The sequence below is a fragment of the Talpa occidentalis genome, unplaced genomic scaffold (assembly GCF_014898055.3).
Source record: "Talpa occidentalis isolate TD23 unplaced genomic scaffold, MPIMG_talOcc4v2.1 talOcc4.2, whole genome shotgun sequence".
NCBI lineage: Eukaryota > Metazoa > Chordata > Mammalia > Eulipotyphla > Talpidae > Talpa > Talpa occidentalis.
In genome coordinates this window covers 82,389,337-82,405,317 of record NW_023602073.1, presented here as the reverse complement: position 1 = coordinate 82,405,317, position 15,981 = coordinate 82,389,337, and the positions used below count along the sequence as shown (strand labels likewise).

General features: G+C 37.0%; 1 protein-coding gene across 1 annotated transcript in view; it reads right to left on the bottom strand.

Moving 5' to 3' along the window:
- Positions 1 to 15,981, bottom strand: part of LOC119251459 (collagen alpha-1(XIX) chain) — a 268,629-nt gene that overhangs the window by 200,452 nt on the left and 52,196 nt on the right. Inside the window, exons 8-10 of the mRNA XM_054698153.1 lie at positions 13,746 to 13,874; positions 12,561 to 12,623; positions 4,998 to 5,051 (exon numbers count right to left, since the gene is read on the bottom strand). Of these exons, the coding sequence (XP_054554128.1) occupies positions 4,998 to 5,051; positions 12,561 to 12,623; positions 13,746 to 13,874 (246 nt within the window). The remainder of the gene's footprint in view (positions 1 to 4,997; positions 5,052 to 12,560; positions 12,624 to 13,745; positions 13,875 to 15,981) is intronic.

Here is a 15,981-nt window from a genome sequence, read left to right as displayed (position 1 = left end):
GCTTCGCTCCCAGTGTCTGAATTATCCATTTAATTTTCTCATTGAATACAATGAAGATGTAGGTTGTTAGCACATGTGTGCATGTGTATGTGTGTGTGCATGTGTATGTGTACATGCTATCTGATGTACTGAGTCATTCACTACTCTTATAAACTGGACCATTGGACTTCCTTGCCCAACAGTGGTTTCTGTCTAAGCTGATCAAAAGTCAACAGTGAGTAAGAAGTAATAACACTTGCTATATATAGAATAGATTTTCAATTCACAATAGAATTTTACCAAATCTCTCAGGCAAAACCTTAGCTGCACTGAATAAATGTAAAGGGGACAACTATTTTTTTCTGGGGTTTTAGCAGAAAGGCTGTATATTATTAGGATAGAATGCCTAGTGCAAGTCTGTACAAGGTGATAAGTATTATAATTACAAATGAATATAATTGAATGCTACAGTTCTTCATTCTTAAAGTCTCCATGACTCCATACTCTATAAATTGATTTCATAAAATAATGTTGTTTAATGTACTACTTTCCTCCTGGGCTTCAGAAGAAAAATGCCGCCTCAGTAAACTAATACTTTAGAGTTTTGACTAAAAAAAAATTTACTGCTATCACCTAACCAAACTTCAAAGTGTAGGTTTATTTTAGAGTAATGGGATTTATATGCAAATTACTTAATTTATTACTGTATCACATTGGACGTAAAGAAAAGTACAGAATATATACAAATTCTACTCTACACTGCTCAAAATATTCTTCATTAATATAAATCAGTTTTCGAGTTTAAATATTAAGCCTTAAAAAATAAAAAAAAACAACCTTGAGAATATCATACCTAAGATATATGCCCTGTGGCACTTTGTATAAAGTGTCTTATTCTCAGTGAGACAATTCATCTTTATTTTATCTTTTTTTTTAAGATTTATTTATTCATGCATACATGTACCAGGATACAGACCAGAAGCGAGGGAGGGTAAGAGGATTCCCCAGAGATAGAGCAGGGAACAGAAGAATAGGCAGACTAAATACACTGCTGAGGGGAGCAGCGGGTGAGACAGGAGAGGTCTGCCACGCCATGTGGGATTCTCGCCGGCTGGCCAGGATCAAACCAGCACTGTAAAGGCTGTGGACAGCTTCACAGCGCTGCACTCAACTGCCTGCGCCACCCAAGGAGGCCCCTTATCTTTTTTTTTTTTTTAAGATTTATTTATTTATACAAGAACTGGGGTACAGTCAGAGGTGCGGGAGGGTGAGAGAATTTACCAGAAACAGAGTGGAGAGCAGAACAGGCAGACAGACGGAAGACACTGCTGAGGAGAGCAGCAGGCAAGGCAGGAGAGGTCTGCCGTGCCATGTGGGTTTCTCCCTGACCAGCCGAGAATCGAACTTGTGCTGCAGAGGTTACGGACTGCTTCACAGTGCGGCGCTCAACCCACTGCACCACCGGGGAGGCCCTTTATTTCATCTTTTAATGTAACTTTTATGCACCTACAGTTAAGAAAAAGAATCCCAAAGAATTACCAATGCTGAGTAGTAGATTCAAAGTTAAACTTGGGGGCTGTCTGAGCAATCTGGAAAATGCATGGAGTCACATGAAGTCAGCATGGGAGACAGTGCTTGCAAGCTATATACCACTTTAAGAGCAATCATTTTTCTTTGGAAATTTTACAGAGAAAAAAATAATGAATTTATTTTCATCACATAACAATGGAATTATTTTGTCTTAAGCATAAGAACTCATCTTTACAACTATGCTATTAAAATTCTGATATTTTAAAAATTAAAAAATTTTGATATATCTTCATCAGAGACAAATATTTAAAACTTAGGAACCACGCATGTCAGATAACATAATAGCTTTCTTGTTTTCATTTTATGTAAATCCATTAGAGCTATTTTAAATTAATGGTAATCTGTGAATTATAAAAATGAGAAAAACACACTTTTGGTGGCATTTCTTCACTCATGAGTATTAGTCCCTTAAACAGCTAAATGAAATGACAAGTTAGAACAGACCTGAGAGCACCAGTGACTGACCTTGAGGAGAGAATACGGCAAAGACTTGCTTTTTTCCACAGATAATGGGAGGGTGTTAAGTCACTGAGTAGGATCCCTGAAGATGCATGAAAGTAGGATTCAAGCACTATTTGTAGCTATGTTTAGCACCACTGGAAGCCTTGTGAATTCTCTCATTGCCTGTGAGGCTCTTTAAGAACAACTCAAGTAAATCAGACCCGGAAGAAAACTGCTTGAGGAAACAGGTGAGAGCAGGTACTAGGATAATTTGCATTGGTTTTGGAACACCATAAATACAGCTCCCCTTTTATCACATTAGCTTTTAAGTTCCCTGGAGAACATTACTTGTTTTCCAACAGATACTGCTCATTGATTTTCCAAGATTCGCTCAGTTGACATTTTGACTAAATGGGTCTCAAAAGGCTGAAACTTCTAGTTTCCAGAATTACTATGTCCAACAAGTTTATCAACAACTGGTATATTCCTTTATATTAATTAAAGTTTTACTTTAGGGCTTCCCTGGTGGTGCAGGGGTTAAAGTCTCAGCTCTATCAAGCTATCATCAGCCACTAGAAATGAGTTTGATACCCCAGCCAGGATGCTGACCTACATGGAGCAGCAGACCTCTCCTGTCTTTCCTGCTGATTTCCTCAGCAGTGTATTTCAGTAGATCTGCCTGGTCTGCTCCCCACTATGTCTCTGGTGAATACTCTCACCCCCTGCACCTCTGGCCCAGTTCATGTATACATAAATAAAAATTAAAATCTTAAAAAAAATAAAGTTTGGGCCTCCCCGGGTGGCTCAGGCAATTGAGCACCGCGCTATGAAGCTGTCCACAGCCTCTGCAGTGCCAGTTCGATCCCAGCCGGCCGGCGAGGGTCCCACATGGCGTGGCAGAACTCTCCTGTCGTGCCCGCTGCTCCCCTCAGCAGTGTATTTCATCAGTCTGCCTTTTCTGTTCCCTGCTCTGTCTCTGGTGAATCCTCTCACCCTCTCGCGCATCTAGCCTGCACCCCGGTTCTTGTATAAATAAATAAATAAATCTTTTAAAAAAATGAAAAAATTTAAAAAATAAATAAAGTTTTACTCTAAGTCCAATGATATACTTTATGGTGAAGCCTTTCAATGATTCTATGTTTGATTTGAAAATATAAAAATATTCCCATATTCAAAATAATTTGAAAAATCTCAGTGATCCAAAATAAAAAGTTTTATGATGTATTTTAGGAAGAGACGAGTAGAATAGGTATGTAAAGTAAATTTGGATTTACTTTACTACTTTAGGAGTTGATGATTGATTTCCCCCCCTCTCCTCCTTATGCATTCCCCAGGGAAAATGATACTATTAAGAAATCAGATATTTGAACAAGTGTTTGAAGGACCTTTCATTTATGATAAAGAATCTTTAAAAATTAACATCATCAGCAAGCTTACATAAGAGTTTAGAAGCCCAAACAAACATTGACAAGGTATCATTGTTCATCAAAGTTCATTATTACTAGTCCAACATTTGTACACTACAGGAGTAAGGAATTTGTATATCAACCTGACTAAATTCTAAAAGACAAAAAGCAGCAGCAACGAAGCAGTTATATAAAAGAAGAGATATATTTAAAAAGGACTCAAAAAATGTCTGAACCTTCTACCATTTCAGTTACTCTGTGACAACTTTAGGTGAATAGCCACAAGGGTCATGGTCATTTAAATAATGAGGCAAAGTGGACTCAATAATTACTACAGCTAGATCAACTAAAGACATTTAAACTAAACTTATTTAGTGAAGAAGAGAATTTTCTTAGCATCAACAGATGAACCTAACAAATCAGCAATTTAAGTTTATATATTAGTGAAATACACATAGAGTTAAATATAATGTATATATATACATGTATGCACACACATATATACTGTGAAAAATAAGACATGGTAATTGCAGTGTAAGTTACAAATAGTATAATTTTTTCAAGCTTCTATAAAAGCTGACTAAAATGCTGAACTGCAACACTAATCTCATGATTAATTCATCCCAGTATACCCTGCTTTTTGAAAGTTCGAGTTATAACACTTCACTTTTATGAAAGAACTATATTAGTCTCTGTTTTCACTGAGATAAATCCGAAGTGGATTTCCGCTTATACAGCAAAAGGCAAACAGCATTCAGCATTTGCTTTGCAGCAGTCATGCTACAAGCTCTTCACACCCCTGCAGCGAGAGTGGCACCCTCAAGTTCCTTCCCCAGGAACTGCTTTATATACAGGTTGTTTGCTTATCATATCATTCCTGTTTTTATCATATGTTAATGTTATTTTAGATTTTATGTGTTTTTTTAGTATGAATTTGTGGACTATTTGGGGGTCTGGGAACACTCAAAATTTTCTATGTAAATCCATGGCAATTGCCTCTACCCTGCCATTTTGGCTTACAAATGATTTTATCGAACACTTTCAAACAGTGGGGAGAAAATCATATTTAGACTCATATTTACAAGTATTAGAGAAAACAACATGAAAATTAACCATTTAATGAGATACATATTTATTTTACTGAAGGATGGAAACATTTCTTATATTTTTATTTACAGTATTTGCTGTAGTACTGTATTTTTAAATGTATATACATATAGAGTATTTATGTCCTTAGTAAAATATGTATGAAAAGATACTATGTCACACTTAAAATAGTAAAATTAAGAAGTCTTGAAGCCTTTAGAATAAGTCCAATGACCATATGATTTCTGCCACAGTTACCTAATATTGCTTTGTAGAACAAAAACAGCTTAGAAAATGTGAAACCAATGAATGTAGTTGTGTTCTAGTAAAAATTTATTTACCAAATCATACAGCAAGTTTTTGGTAGCCTTGCTGCAGGACCATAGTTTGCAGGCCCCTAAACTATCAGACTTGTTGCATATATTTTTCCTCCTATCTGACAGAACTTAATTTAAAAAAAAACACAAAGTTTAATCAAATATCAAATCAACCTACCTTTACCCCAGGAATTCCAGGAGCACCAATTTCACCTTTAATACCAACTGCACCCTAAAATACAGAAATGCTCATTAGATTGTTTGAAGGTGTATTAATTTCCAACATTGTCCAAGAGAATCTGTTATTAGTTCATGGATAAGTTGCTTTTGCACTTAAGTTTGTGCCCCAAGTTCCTTCTTTACATTACCCACAAGTCATTAAACTATATTTTGACAATTCACAAATTATGAAAATATTAATAAATATTAAGGTGCTAATCAAAACTACAACTAGGCATTCTCCACCACAAACATTCACCTTTATTATTTCTTTTATAGAATCCACATTAAGGAATGATTCTGTTGCTCCACTGATACAAGAAATTAGTTTAAATGAGTTAAAAGCTACCTCTTACCTAGTTCTTTCAATTCAAGTAAGTCATGAAACTTCAGACTCTTAAGATTCCTGTGTGTGTTTTAATTCAGTGTTTCTGACCTTTTGTTATATCTTTCAGAAGCCATGAACTAACTCAATCCTGTCAACTTCCCTGCTCTTCCACCAAAACTAGAAAAACCTGATCAATGAAGTTGATGGGTCATCTATATCTGCTGTGGTAGTTCTGTTATAAATTTAGCCTAATAAAATTCTCCTTGAAAAGTGCAGAATAACAAACTTTTTGAATGAGTTTATTACAAATTTTTGGTAGAGATTAAGAAACATATATAACTGTATCAGTCTATAATTCCATCATTACAGTAACATTGTTTATTTCAGATTTAAGACACACAAGTACCCCCCCCACCCCGCACAAGTAAGCTTCAAATTCAACTGCTATAATTAGATGAGATTATATCAGACTGAGCGTAGGGTAAACGATTGTCAGGCTTTTCTGCCCTCCCACCATTAGGATTGATGATGGATCCCTGCGGTCTTGAATGCATGCCCGATGGTGGGCACCTGGAGTGGGGTGTGGGCATACGTAGGTGGGTACACCTGGGCTGAGACTGGGCTTTTAAGGGTGGCATCACGGGCACAGAACCACCAGAAGGAGAACAAGCAAGAGAGAAGCAGAGACCATGAGAGAACGCCAGAGAGCGCAGGAAGAGTGAAGTCGCTGGGGGCTAGGAGGCCTGCCAGCCTTCTGGCCCCCCCAGAACCCCTGCCTGATGTATACCCAGTAAAATTCCAATAAAAGCCTGAAAAAGGCACCGAGGGATCCTGGGCTCCTCCTTCACCTGTCTGCTCGGATTATAGGGATCCTGCGCTGTGTCCCTCCTGCCCCTACACTGGGTAAAACTGATTTTTAAAAAGCACCTATCAATTAATCCAATATATATTGTATAAGGAAAGAGAAATAAAAATTCCTTACATTGACACAGGCAAAATGTCAAAAGCATAATATTAAAACTTAACCTCTGAGGTTATTACTAAGGGACAATATTCTCTCTTTTAAAAATTGCCTTTTTACTGGTATTGTTTACAGTGGGCAAGCAAGTAAGTTAAAATGGAAAGAAAATAAGGGGACTCACTGGTAGCTCTGGGTTAACACATTAGATTGCTCAAAATGGATATTTCCATAGTAAAACTGGACAGTGGATAACAGAAAGGAATCAATACCAAAGTTTTTGACAATAGAAACAAATAAGTTAACTTATCCCATTTTAAGTTGTTGATTTTCTCTAAAAGTGTATCAGCAAAGTAATAATTTCATTAAACCTATACTTTAGGGGAATTAACTGGCTATGTGGAACATAATAACAAAAATAAACTGGAAAATTATTTCCAAAATAGAACACAGATCACACTCCCCCTTAGGTTAAGGAATATTGAAATGAGCTGTATTTTACAAAACTCTTGAGAGGATTTCAGTTCTGGAGTGGGTGAGGGTATTAGCAAAGGTCTTAAAGATCTGAGAAAGTAATATGGTTGCTAAGTAATTAGGTTGCTAAGTATACTTGCTAAGAAAAGGGAATTAAAAGATTCAGAAAATTATAATAATTGAGTCTGAATGAAAGAAAAGTATTAATTATTATTTCAAATAATGTCAGACAGAGTTTAGTCTTGGACTGATGATAATGGTTAGAATGGTTTGATTAGGTGCCCGATATAGACTATTGATCACATCTGAATACTTGCTCAGATACAACCAGTATTGGTTTGAAATTCAAGCCATCTTGCTCCGTGATAGGTCAACATTATGGGGGTAAAAACACAGTAAAACAAATTAGTGAACCATCACAGTATGGATGAGAAAATAGGCACATAAAGGCAAATAGTAAATCATACCAAAATTGTGGCTTTTTTCCAAATATTAATGTAATATCAAACTAAAGCTAATCACTATATGAAAAGGATTTTTGTTTTTTGGTTTTTTTTAAAAGATTTATTTATGCAGACAAGAACTGGGGTACAGACCAGAGGTGTGGGGGGTGAGAAGATTCACCAGAGACAGAGTGGGGAGCAGAACAGGCAGATGTGCTGAAATACACAGCTGAGGGGAGCAGCGGGCAAGTCAGGAGAGGTCTGCTGTGCCATGTGGGTAGCTTCCTGGCTGGGGATTGAACTCTTGCTGCAGTGGCTGCTGATAGCTTCATAGGTTGCTGCTTAACCCCTTGTGCCATCAGGGAAGCCCGGATTTTTGTTTTTTAAAGGAAAAAGGTATGACAGAACAAAAGTGACATAACAGCTCTCTGATGATTTAGCTTATTTAACTTTCATTGAAAGCTGACTCTGCCTCACTTGGCAGTGTACTTGGCTTTTGGGGCATAGAATTTATAAATTCTAGACATAGCTAAGTTGATGATTTAGATCGGTCTTGAAGTGTAGTATTCATTCATTAATTCATTCAACATATTTTTATGCTAATCTGTGCATGATGCTCACAGAATTCACATTCTTAGTGAAGAAATAAATAAATGCATAATCATAACATATCAGGTGACAACAAACATGGTAAGAAAAGAAGATAGAGGTGGAATGAAGGATGTTTTTTACATAGAGATTCCTGGAAAGGTTTTTTCTATTTTTAAGTGATTTCTAAGCCAATGTTACCTCAATAAAAAAATTTATTTCTGAGCAAAATTCTATTGATAAATGATGAAAAGAGAGAGCCAAATGGACAAATAGGAAAAAATTCCAAGTATTTATAAAAGACCTGGTACAAAGACCTTGGAGCAGGCATGAACCAGAAGAGAGGGTAGGAGCTGATAGAGGGAGTAATGCGAGAGGTGGTATAGCCCATTGTTAGAACACTGGTGTTTATCTTGAGAGAGAAAGAAGCCATCACTGAGGTTAGATCCTGTGGGACAGGATTTACATTATTCACAGTAGTTGTGTAACTCAGTGCATGGGCATAAATAAAAGTAAAATTTGCTCTTATAAAGCTTCCACATTAAAGTAAGAATTCTTAAAACTTAACACCATTAGAAATACTGTACTGAGTAATACATAATTAGAAAAAGATTTGGAGGTTAGGGCCTCCCCGGTGGCGCAGCGGTTGAGCGCTGGGTTGCAAAGCTGCCCGCGGCCTCTGCGGCGCCGGCTCGATCCCCGGCTGCTCCCCGGCCACCAGAGGAGGGTCCCACATGGCGCGCAGAACTCTCCTGCCGCCCGCTGCTCCCCTCAGCAGTGTACTTCGGTCCCTCTGCCTGCTCTGCTCCCCGCTCTGGCTCTGGTGAATTCTCTCACCCTCCCGCGCTTCTGACTGTACCCAGTGCATGTATAAACAAAAACAAACAAATAAATAAAGAAAGAAAGAAAACATGCCTCTATATATATAAAAAAAAAAAAAAAAATTATAAAAAAAAAAAAAAAAAAAAAAAAGATTTGGAGGTTAGAGTTTCAAAATTTTTCTCATTTTATCTCACTGAGACAAAAGTAAAATTTTACCTGATCAGTAACATATACCTGATAGTTAATAAGAGAAAGGAAGTTAAATTTGTCTCTGGATGGTTCCTAATCAACATTATCTAAGCATGATAAAACAAGAATATCTCTTTACACCATATCCAGGAAACATTTTGCTAATAACATTGGGGACAAAAGATACATGTTTGATGAAATATTTAAATTATTGAGTGATTTTTTGAAGAAATTAACTATTGATAAATTATTACTATCTATTTAAGTATATACAACAACTCAAGATTTTTATAAACTAAAACATCCAATCAATCAAACATTCTAAATTATTATCTCACAAATGAAAATCTCTTCATTTTCTCAAAATACATATGAAACATATGAAACACCTAAAAGGATTATTTATACCTCTCCTTCAACACCTGAACAATTACACTGTAGGTAGGAAAGTAGAGAAAATATATTTGTTGAGTATCTAGAATATGCCAGTATCTGGGATTGCATTATATATACATATTGAATTTCTTCTTCAAAATAAACTATTGAGTAGGTGTTAGTAGGGGCCACTTTCAAAGCAAGTAAGAAGATAACAGAATTCATTCCCAAGTGGGTTAGTTCCCAAAGTAGCACTCCTAATCTACTGTTCTAGTCCCTTTTCCCCCCACCCCTCCAAATACATCTTGGTCTTACAGACCAAAAGGAAAACCTTGAGAAGAATTTCTGGTCCCCTAGGTAACACTGCATTTCAATCATTTCACAAAATTAACTATTCAATACACCTTAGAGCAAAATGACTTTCCATCTTCAAGCCAGACAGGCATTATATTGTGCACCAGCTCTCATAATGAAAATTATATACCAAATTCAAAAACAGAGGAAAATCATCTTTATTTACTGCACACTGAAGTTGCAGTATTACACAGTACAATAGGAATAGAAATAGACTCATCATCAGCTCATTAAAATGAAACAATGCATCTAGGGTTATTACAAGTACCAGGAAAGCTGAAGACATTCACAGCTACAGTCATTTGAAGTCTTATTTACATGGCAAAGGTATGCTGAATTAATCAAATGTCAGTGCAGGTATTGAAAAAATGAAAGGATGCTGATTATTTGTTTTGTTTGTTAGTTATCAACTTATTTCATCCCAACTGTTTTTGCCTTGCCACAAAAACTCTTGCCATTATGAATTTTTCATAGTCTGAATGCTAAAACAAATGTTAATACTTTAAAAATACATAAGTGGGAAATTACATAATGCTTTAGAAGTCTGGGATGTATTTTTGCTTATTTTACAGATTTGGCACACAACAAATTTACTAATAATTATCATTTGTACTCATTTCTTTCTTTTCTACTGGTCATCATTCCTGAAGGTAGAAGGAAGGTTTCCTGAATGAATCATCACTAGTTAGTGCTGCAATGAAAGCATCATTGAAACATCGATGAGAAACCATGCCTTCTCATTACTGCTGTAACTCCAGCTCCTAGCACACGTTTTCTTACAATAACAATAACTTAATGAATAACAACTTAATGAATAGTTAATAACAATAACTTAATGAAGAGTTGGAATTAATCAGAGATTTTTCTCCTCAGAGTCCTCTTAATTACATTACCTTGGGCATAGCATTTTTTAAAAAGATTTATTTATTTATGCATACAAGAAGTAGGGTGTAAGTCAGAGGTGTGGGGGGTGAAAGGAATCACCAGAGGGAGTAGGGAGCAGAACAGGCAGATCAACTAAAATAGACTGCTGAGGGGAGCAGCAGATGAGGCAGGAGAGGTCTGCTGCATCATATGGGTTGCTCCCTGGCCTGCCAGGGATGGAACTCAGTGCTGCAATGGCTGGCAATAGCTTGATAGCGCTGTCTTTAACCCCTGTGCCACCAGTGAGGCCCCTATCTTGGGCATAGCATTTTACCTACACTTGGTTCTCTCAGTAGCAAAGTGAGGATAAAAATATTAGATTGACATTATTTATAAAGCTGTAAGGATAAAATAAGGTATTAGAAGAGCATGTGTTCTAGTCAAAAAAACACAGATAAGTGATACAGAAGTGATTTTAAAATACAGAGCAACACTCAACATGATGCTGGTTAAGAGAAGGCCATAGGAGTCAAATAGTCTGGGTTCAGATCCCATCTTGACCATTACTATGTGGCCTTGCACAATAATTTACCTCTTTTAACTTCAGTTTTTCCATGTATAAAACACTGATACCTAATATGAAGTGCTATTATAAAGATCAAAAAGATGGCCTATCTAAAGCACTATTAGTGGTTGGCACATGGTCAACATTCAATAAATACTAGCTATTGCTATTATGATTTATTTTCAGTTTGATCAACTTAGTCCTTAGAACTAGATATTATTAATTATTTAAAGTTTTCATATAATGATATTGAAAGCAAAAGTATCCCAAGTAATGTGATTTACAGGGAAAAAATAAAAATGTTCCTCCCACCTCAAAAAAACTCTCTTTCAAACACCTGCCAAGGTACTTGAAGTTCCTATGTAAGATACAAAGGACAGACCACCCTCTGGGAGACAAATGACTATGGATGTCTTTGTTGAAGCTTGTTGTGCAACTGAGGAATCAATCATTGCTCAGACATCAGTCTCCTACCTTCAAAGTAAAGAAACCAAATAGGTTAGGTAAACTAATTTAGAATCATGGACTCCCAAGTTAATGCATGAAAGGAAATTAAATCTGTTTCACCTTGGAAAGAAAAAAAAAATCAATTCCTAATCTTAGCATAAATTAATTTACCTAGTTGGCTAAAGACATAACAGGATGGGAAACAGGATGATTATGATGGGATTTCGATGGGGTGGGGAGAAAAGGAAAGATAAAATTTTAAGCATGGGATATTGACTAGCATTAGCTCCTTGGAGCGCCAGCTCACTCACTATCTCCTCCATGACACTCTCCCAAGCTTCCCAATGATTCTCTCAGGATATGTATGATTCTTCCATATCTAACATGCATGTCCTTGAATGGCCCCCTACCTCCTTTTAGATGTATTTTTTTAATGGAAAGATTCCATTTTTATTTTGTTGTTGAGGTAACATTGGTTTACAATATATGAGGTAACATTGAGGTAACATTGAGGTTAACATTGAGGTTAACATTGTTAACATTGAAGTTAATATTGAGGTAACAATATATGAGGTAATATTGAGGTAACATTGGTTTACTGTATATGATTTGGAGGCATAGGATTGCACTATGTATATAGAATCTTTGAGAACAGGGAATGTATCTTGTTCTCAACACCCAGTGACATGCCTTACACAGAAAAGGTATTCAATAAAAAGTGGCCCTTTCAAATAAATGGTAAGGCATTAAGGAAGTGGGAGGACCTGTCAGCAGACAAGAGAAACAAGAATTTTGGAGAAGAGCTGGGAACAAAGGCTAGAGTACAACCAAAAAAATAAATTTTGCTGAATCACAATTTTGCCTGTAATTTTCAGGTACAAAGATTTTGGTTTCCAGGTCTGTTCTATTTTTAAGCCTGCCTTCAACAGGAACTCAAAAGCAGACTTGAATACTTGTGCAGTCTTCCTTATTTCACTTATAAGCATTTAAATATAACTCTTGAGTCTTTTACAGAAATATGCATTTGTCCGGGACATACAACAATGATGTCCACACATTTTTTAAGTCAGATTTGAACAAAGCACTTTTACCCCAACAGTTAGGTGGTGTCTTACCGGTTCTCCTTTATCCCCTTTCTGACCAGGTGAGCCTGGAGCTCCTGGTAATCCTGCTTCTCCCTGAACGAAAATGAATTTCTATGTTATCAAAATTCTGTCACATCGAAGGAAAGACATATAACATAAATATGAAGCTGTCAATACTAAAATAAAGCTTTACTCTCACCTGAACTGATGCTGATCACCCTGCTGGAGTGAACTTCCCCCACTGGAGTGAACTTTCCCTCTCCTTCTGGAAGCTCACTACTTTCCCTCTTTAAACACTAGCATTTTCTTCTCTTTGACACTTTCCGTGATCTGGACCCTTTATGCCCCCTGCCTATTGTACTTGCTTTTCTCACAGAGCTTACTATACAGTGTAGACTGCTAGTGGAAAAGTAAGGTTTCTCTAAACTTTCCCCTGATTCCCATTCCCATTCCTCTGGCCAGGCAGTGACGTGGTAGTAGGAGGCATAACTTCAAGGGCACGTATTAAGTCAAAGACTAGGGTATAAACAGCTCTTGGAACTAGGGCAAGGTTTCCTTTCCTGTATCATTTCCTCGGGTATAGACAGAGAAGAAAGTCAACAAAAGTTCACATGGCCCACTTTTAGCACAGCCCTCAGAACTGCTATTAACACTCACAGAAGCAGCACAGAAATAAGTCCATGGGCCCAGACTCTCCAAGCAGTCCATGGGCTATACAGGTGAAGGGAAACAAATTTGTTGAGTAACTAACAGAGCTCTCTATATTCCTCATGTAATTTATGGCAGAAGGAGGTTGCTGGCTCGATATCTGGATGTACTGGACAAATGCAGTCTCAACATAACAAAGAAATATATGTAGAGTATCTTCGAGCATATGTTGAGCAGGCACCGTGTTGCCTTCAAATGTGAATTTGCAGAACTGTAGCCTATTCCTGGCACACTAAGTACTCAGTACTCATCTGCTATACAGGTGGTTCCTCCCTTCACCTTTCTAGTCATTCTCATTCAAGTCCTGGAAGATAAGGATTCAGAACAATCCTGATAAAATCCTGATAACCCCCTTCTTTTAACCCACCCCAGTGACTGAGTGGTTGCAGCATTTTATACAACTAGCACTAAAGGGGAAGACAAATTCTGAGCATCACACCTGCATTCAAGGGGTGTGGTTCACTACGAAGGGTGACTTTTGATGGATATTGAATAAAACTAGCACACCTTATTCGAAATGCACTGGCACTGGCCCTTCAATTCCTGCTTTGCTGGCAGATATGCAGGCATTTTATTGGCATGAGCTGGTACTGATGATGATGATATGGTACTTCCAAAGTCAGTCTGCTGTGGGCACTAAAATCCAAAAAAAAGGATTTAGGAAATGTGGTAAATTTCAAACATTTTGAAGTTCCAAACAATATCTCTTACAAAACTAGGGAAGACCAGGGTTACCTGCAAAAAGCTGCTTCTAATTAACCAACGATTGACACAGCATGTGAAAATTTATCATATCTTTGCTCTTTAACTAGAACCCCTTTTATTCTTTTACTACACTAACAAATCCCTAGAAATGCATTAACATGTTGGTTTTTGTGAGAAATTGTAAAACTATTATGTTGACTTGCAAAAAAGTATAGTAATATAAAATAGTTAAAATAATTGCATTGTCACAATAAAATAATTTCTGTAAATGCACCAGCAAGTGTTTTATAAACAAAATGTAAAATAAATGCATGTGATTTGAACTTTTAAAATATCATGTACTTCAACAAGATGATTGCAAAGGTATATAAACTAGTAAATACTGTTTAGACTCTAAGATCGTATATATTTAGTCAAAGTATATTTTATAACAGTCAGTTGTCCTTTAAAGTTATTTGAAGGGCCTCCCCGGTGGTGCAGCAGGTGAGCGCTGGGCTGGGAAGCTGCCCACAGCCTCTGCAGCACCGGTTCGATCCCCAGCTGCTGGCAAGGGTCCCACATGGCGCGCAGACCTCTCCTGCCGCCCACTGCTCCCCTCAGCAGTGTACTTCGTCTGTCTGCCTGTTCTGTTCCCTGCTCTATCTCTGGTGAATTCTCTCATCCCCCTGCGCTTCTGACTGTAACCAGTGCTTGTATAAATAAATAAATAATCTTTACCAAAAAAAATAAATAAATAAAGTTATTTGAAAGCCTCCACTGTAACAGACAGGCAATAAATTTGCACTTATCCAGTAGGTTCAGAATATGCTGGACAAGATGAAATAAAATGTGGTTATAAATCAATGCATTTTTTCTCTCAAAAAATAAATCCAGATGGAGAATCTGAAGAGGATAAATACATCCTTTATTCTCAGCATCATTTGCCAAGCTCCTGAGCCTGGTTTGTAACTCTGAATTTGCAATTTCATGAATTTGTAATTTCATAACTCTAAATTTGCAATTTAGGGGAAAGTGTTCACATGTTACTTTGTATACTACAAATTAGATATGCATGAAAAATGATGTCAGGATACAAAACTAAGACTGTCAGTGGTTAATTACTATAGTGAGATCCTGGTCGATATTTATTTTCTTTGCATTTGGTTGTATTTTCCAAAATAGACATATATAACTTTTGTAACAAAAATTATTTTGAAAAATGGGTAATGCTCTAATGCCTTTGAGAACAACAATAAAAACTATTAAAAAAAATAGCATCCAGAAATACTGCAACTCATTTTTTGTCTTCACCACTAGTTGTAGCACACCTGTTCTCCAGATTTAATGACTACTTGCTTTAGTATTTCTAAATTCACAAGTCCAAAAGTCACATTAGAATGAAACAGGACTATCACCAAGACAAGCCATTTACCTTAAATGATCTGATAGGATTTTTCAACCACTTCCCAGTCAGACAAGCGAGACAACTTTGCTTTGGAGAACTGATTCACTATATTAAATTGGGTATGTAAATGACTTTAAAAGTATGTCTCAGCCTTCACTATAAAACTGTCCACACTTTCCATAAAGTGCCTACAGGGAACATAAAATGTACAAGCAAGGACTCCTCCCCTCATAAACTTCTGGTTTTGATTTGACACATATTCGGTTAATTAGCCCTCAAAATTTTAATCACATTTCTCATTTATTTTCAACAACTGTTGGTGATTTCTTTCTCCTCATATTTGTTCTTCAGTCTCTCTGTCTTTGTAACTTTATTGCTTCAGAAACAGAAAATGTAATTAGTAGAAGCAAAGAAGTATATTTATAAATTATCTTGATGAAATTTCACCTTTGAAATGCTAAAAATATCAATAACAAAAACATGTCTGAAACTGCAGGACAGGGGCCTCCCCGGTGGCGCAGCGGTTGAGCGCTGGGTTGCGAAGCTGCGCGCGGCCTCTGCGGCGCCGGTTCGATCCCCGGCTGCTCCCCGGCCACCAGAGGAGGGTCCCACATGGCGCGCAGACCTCTCCTGCCGCCCGCTGCTCCCCTCAGC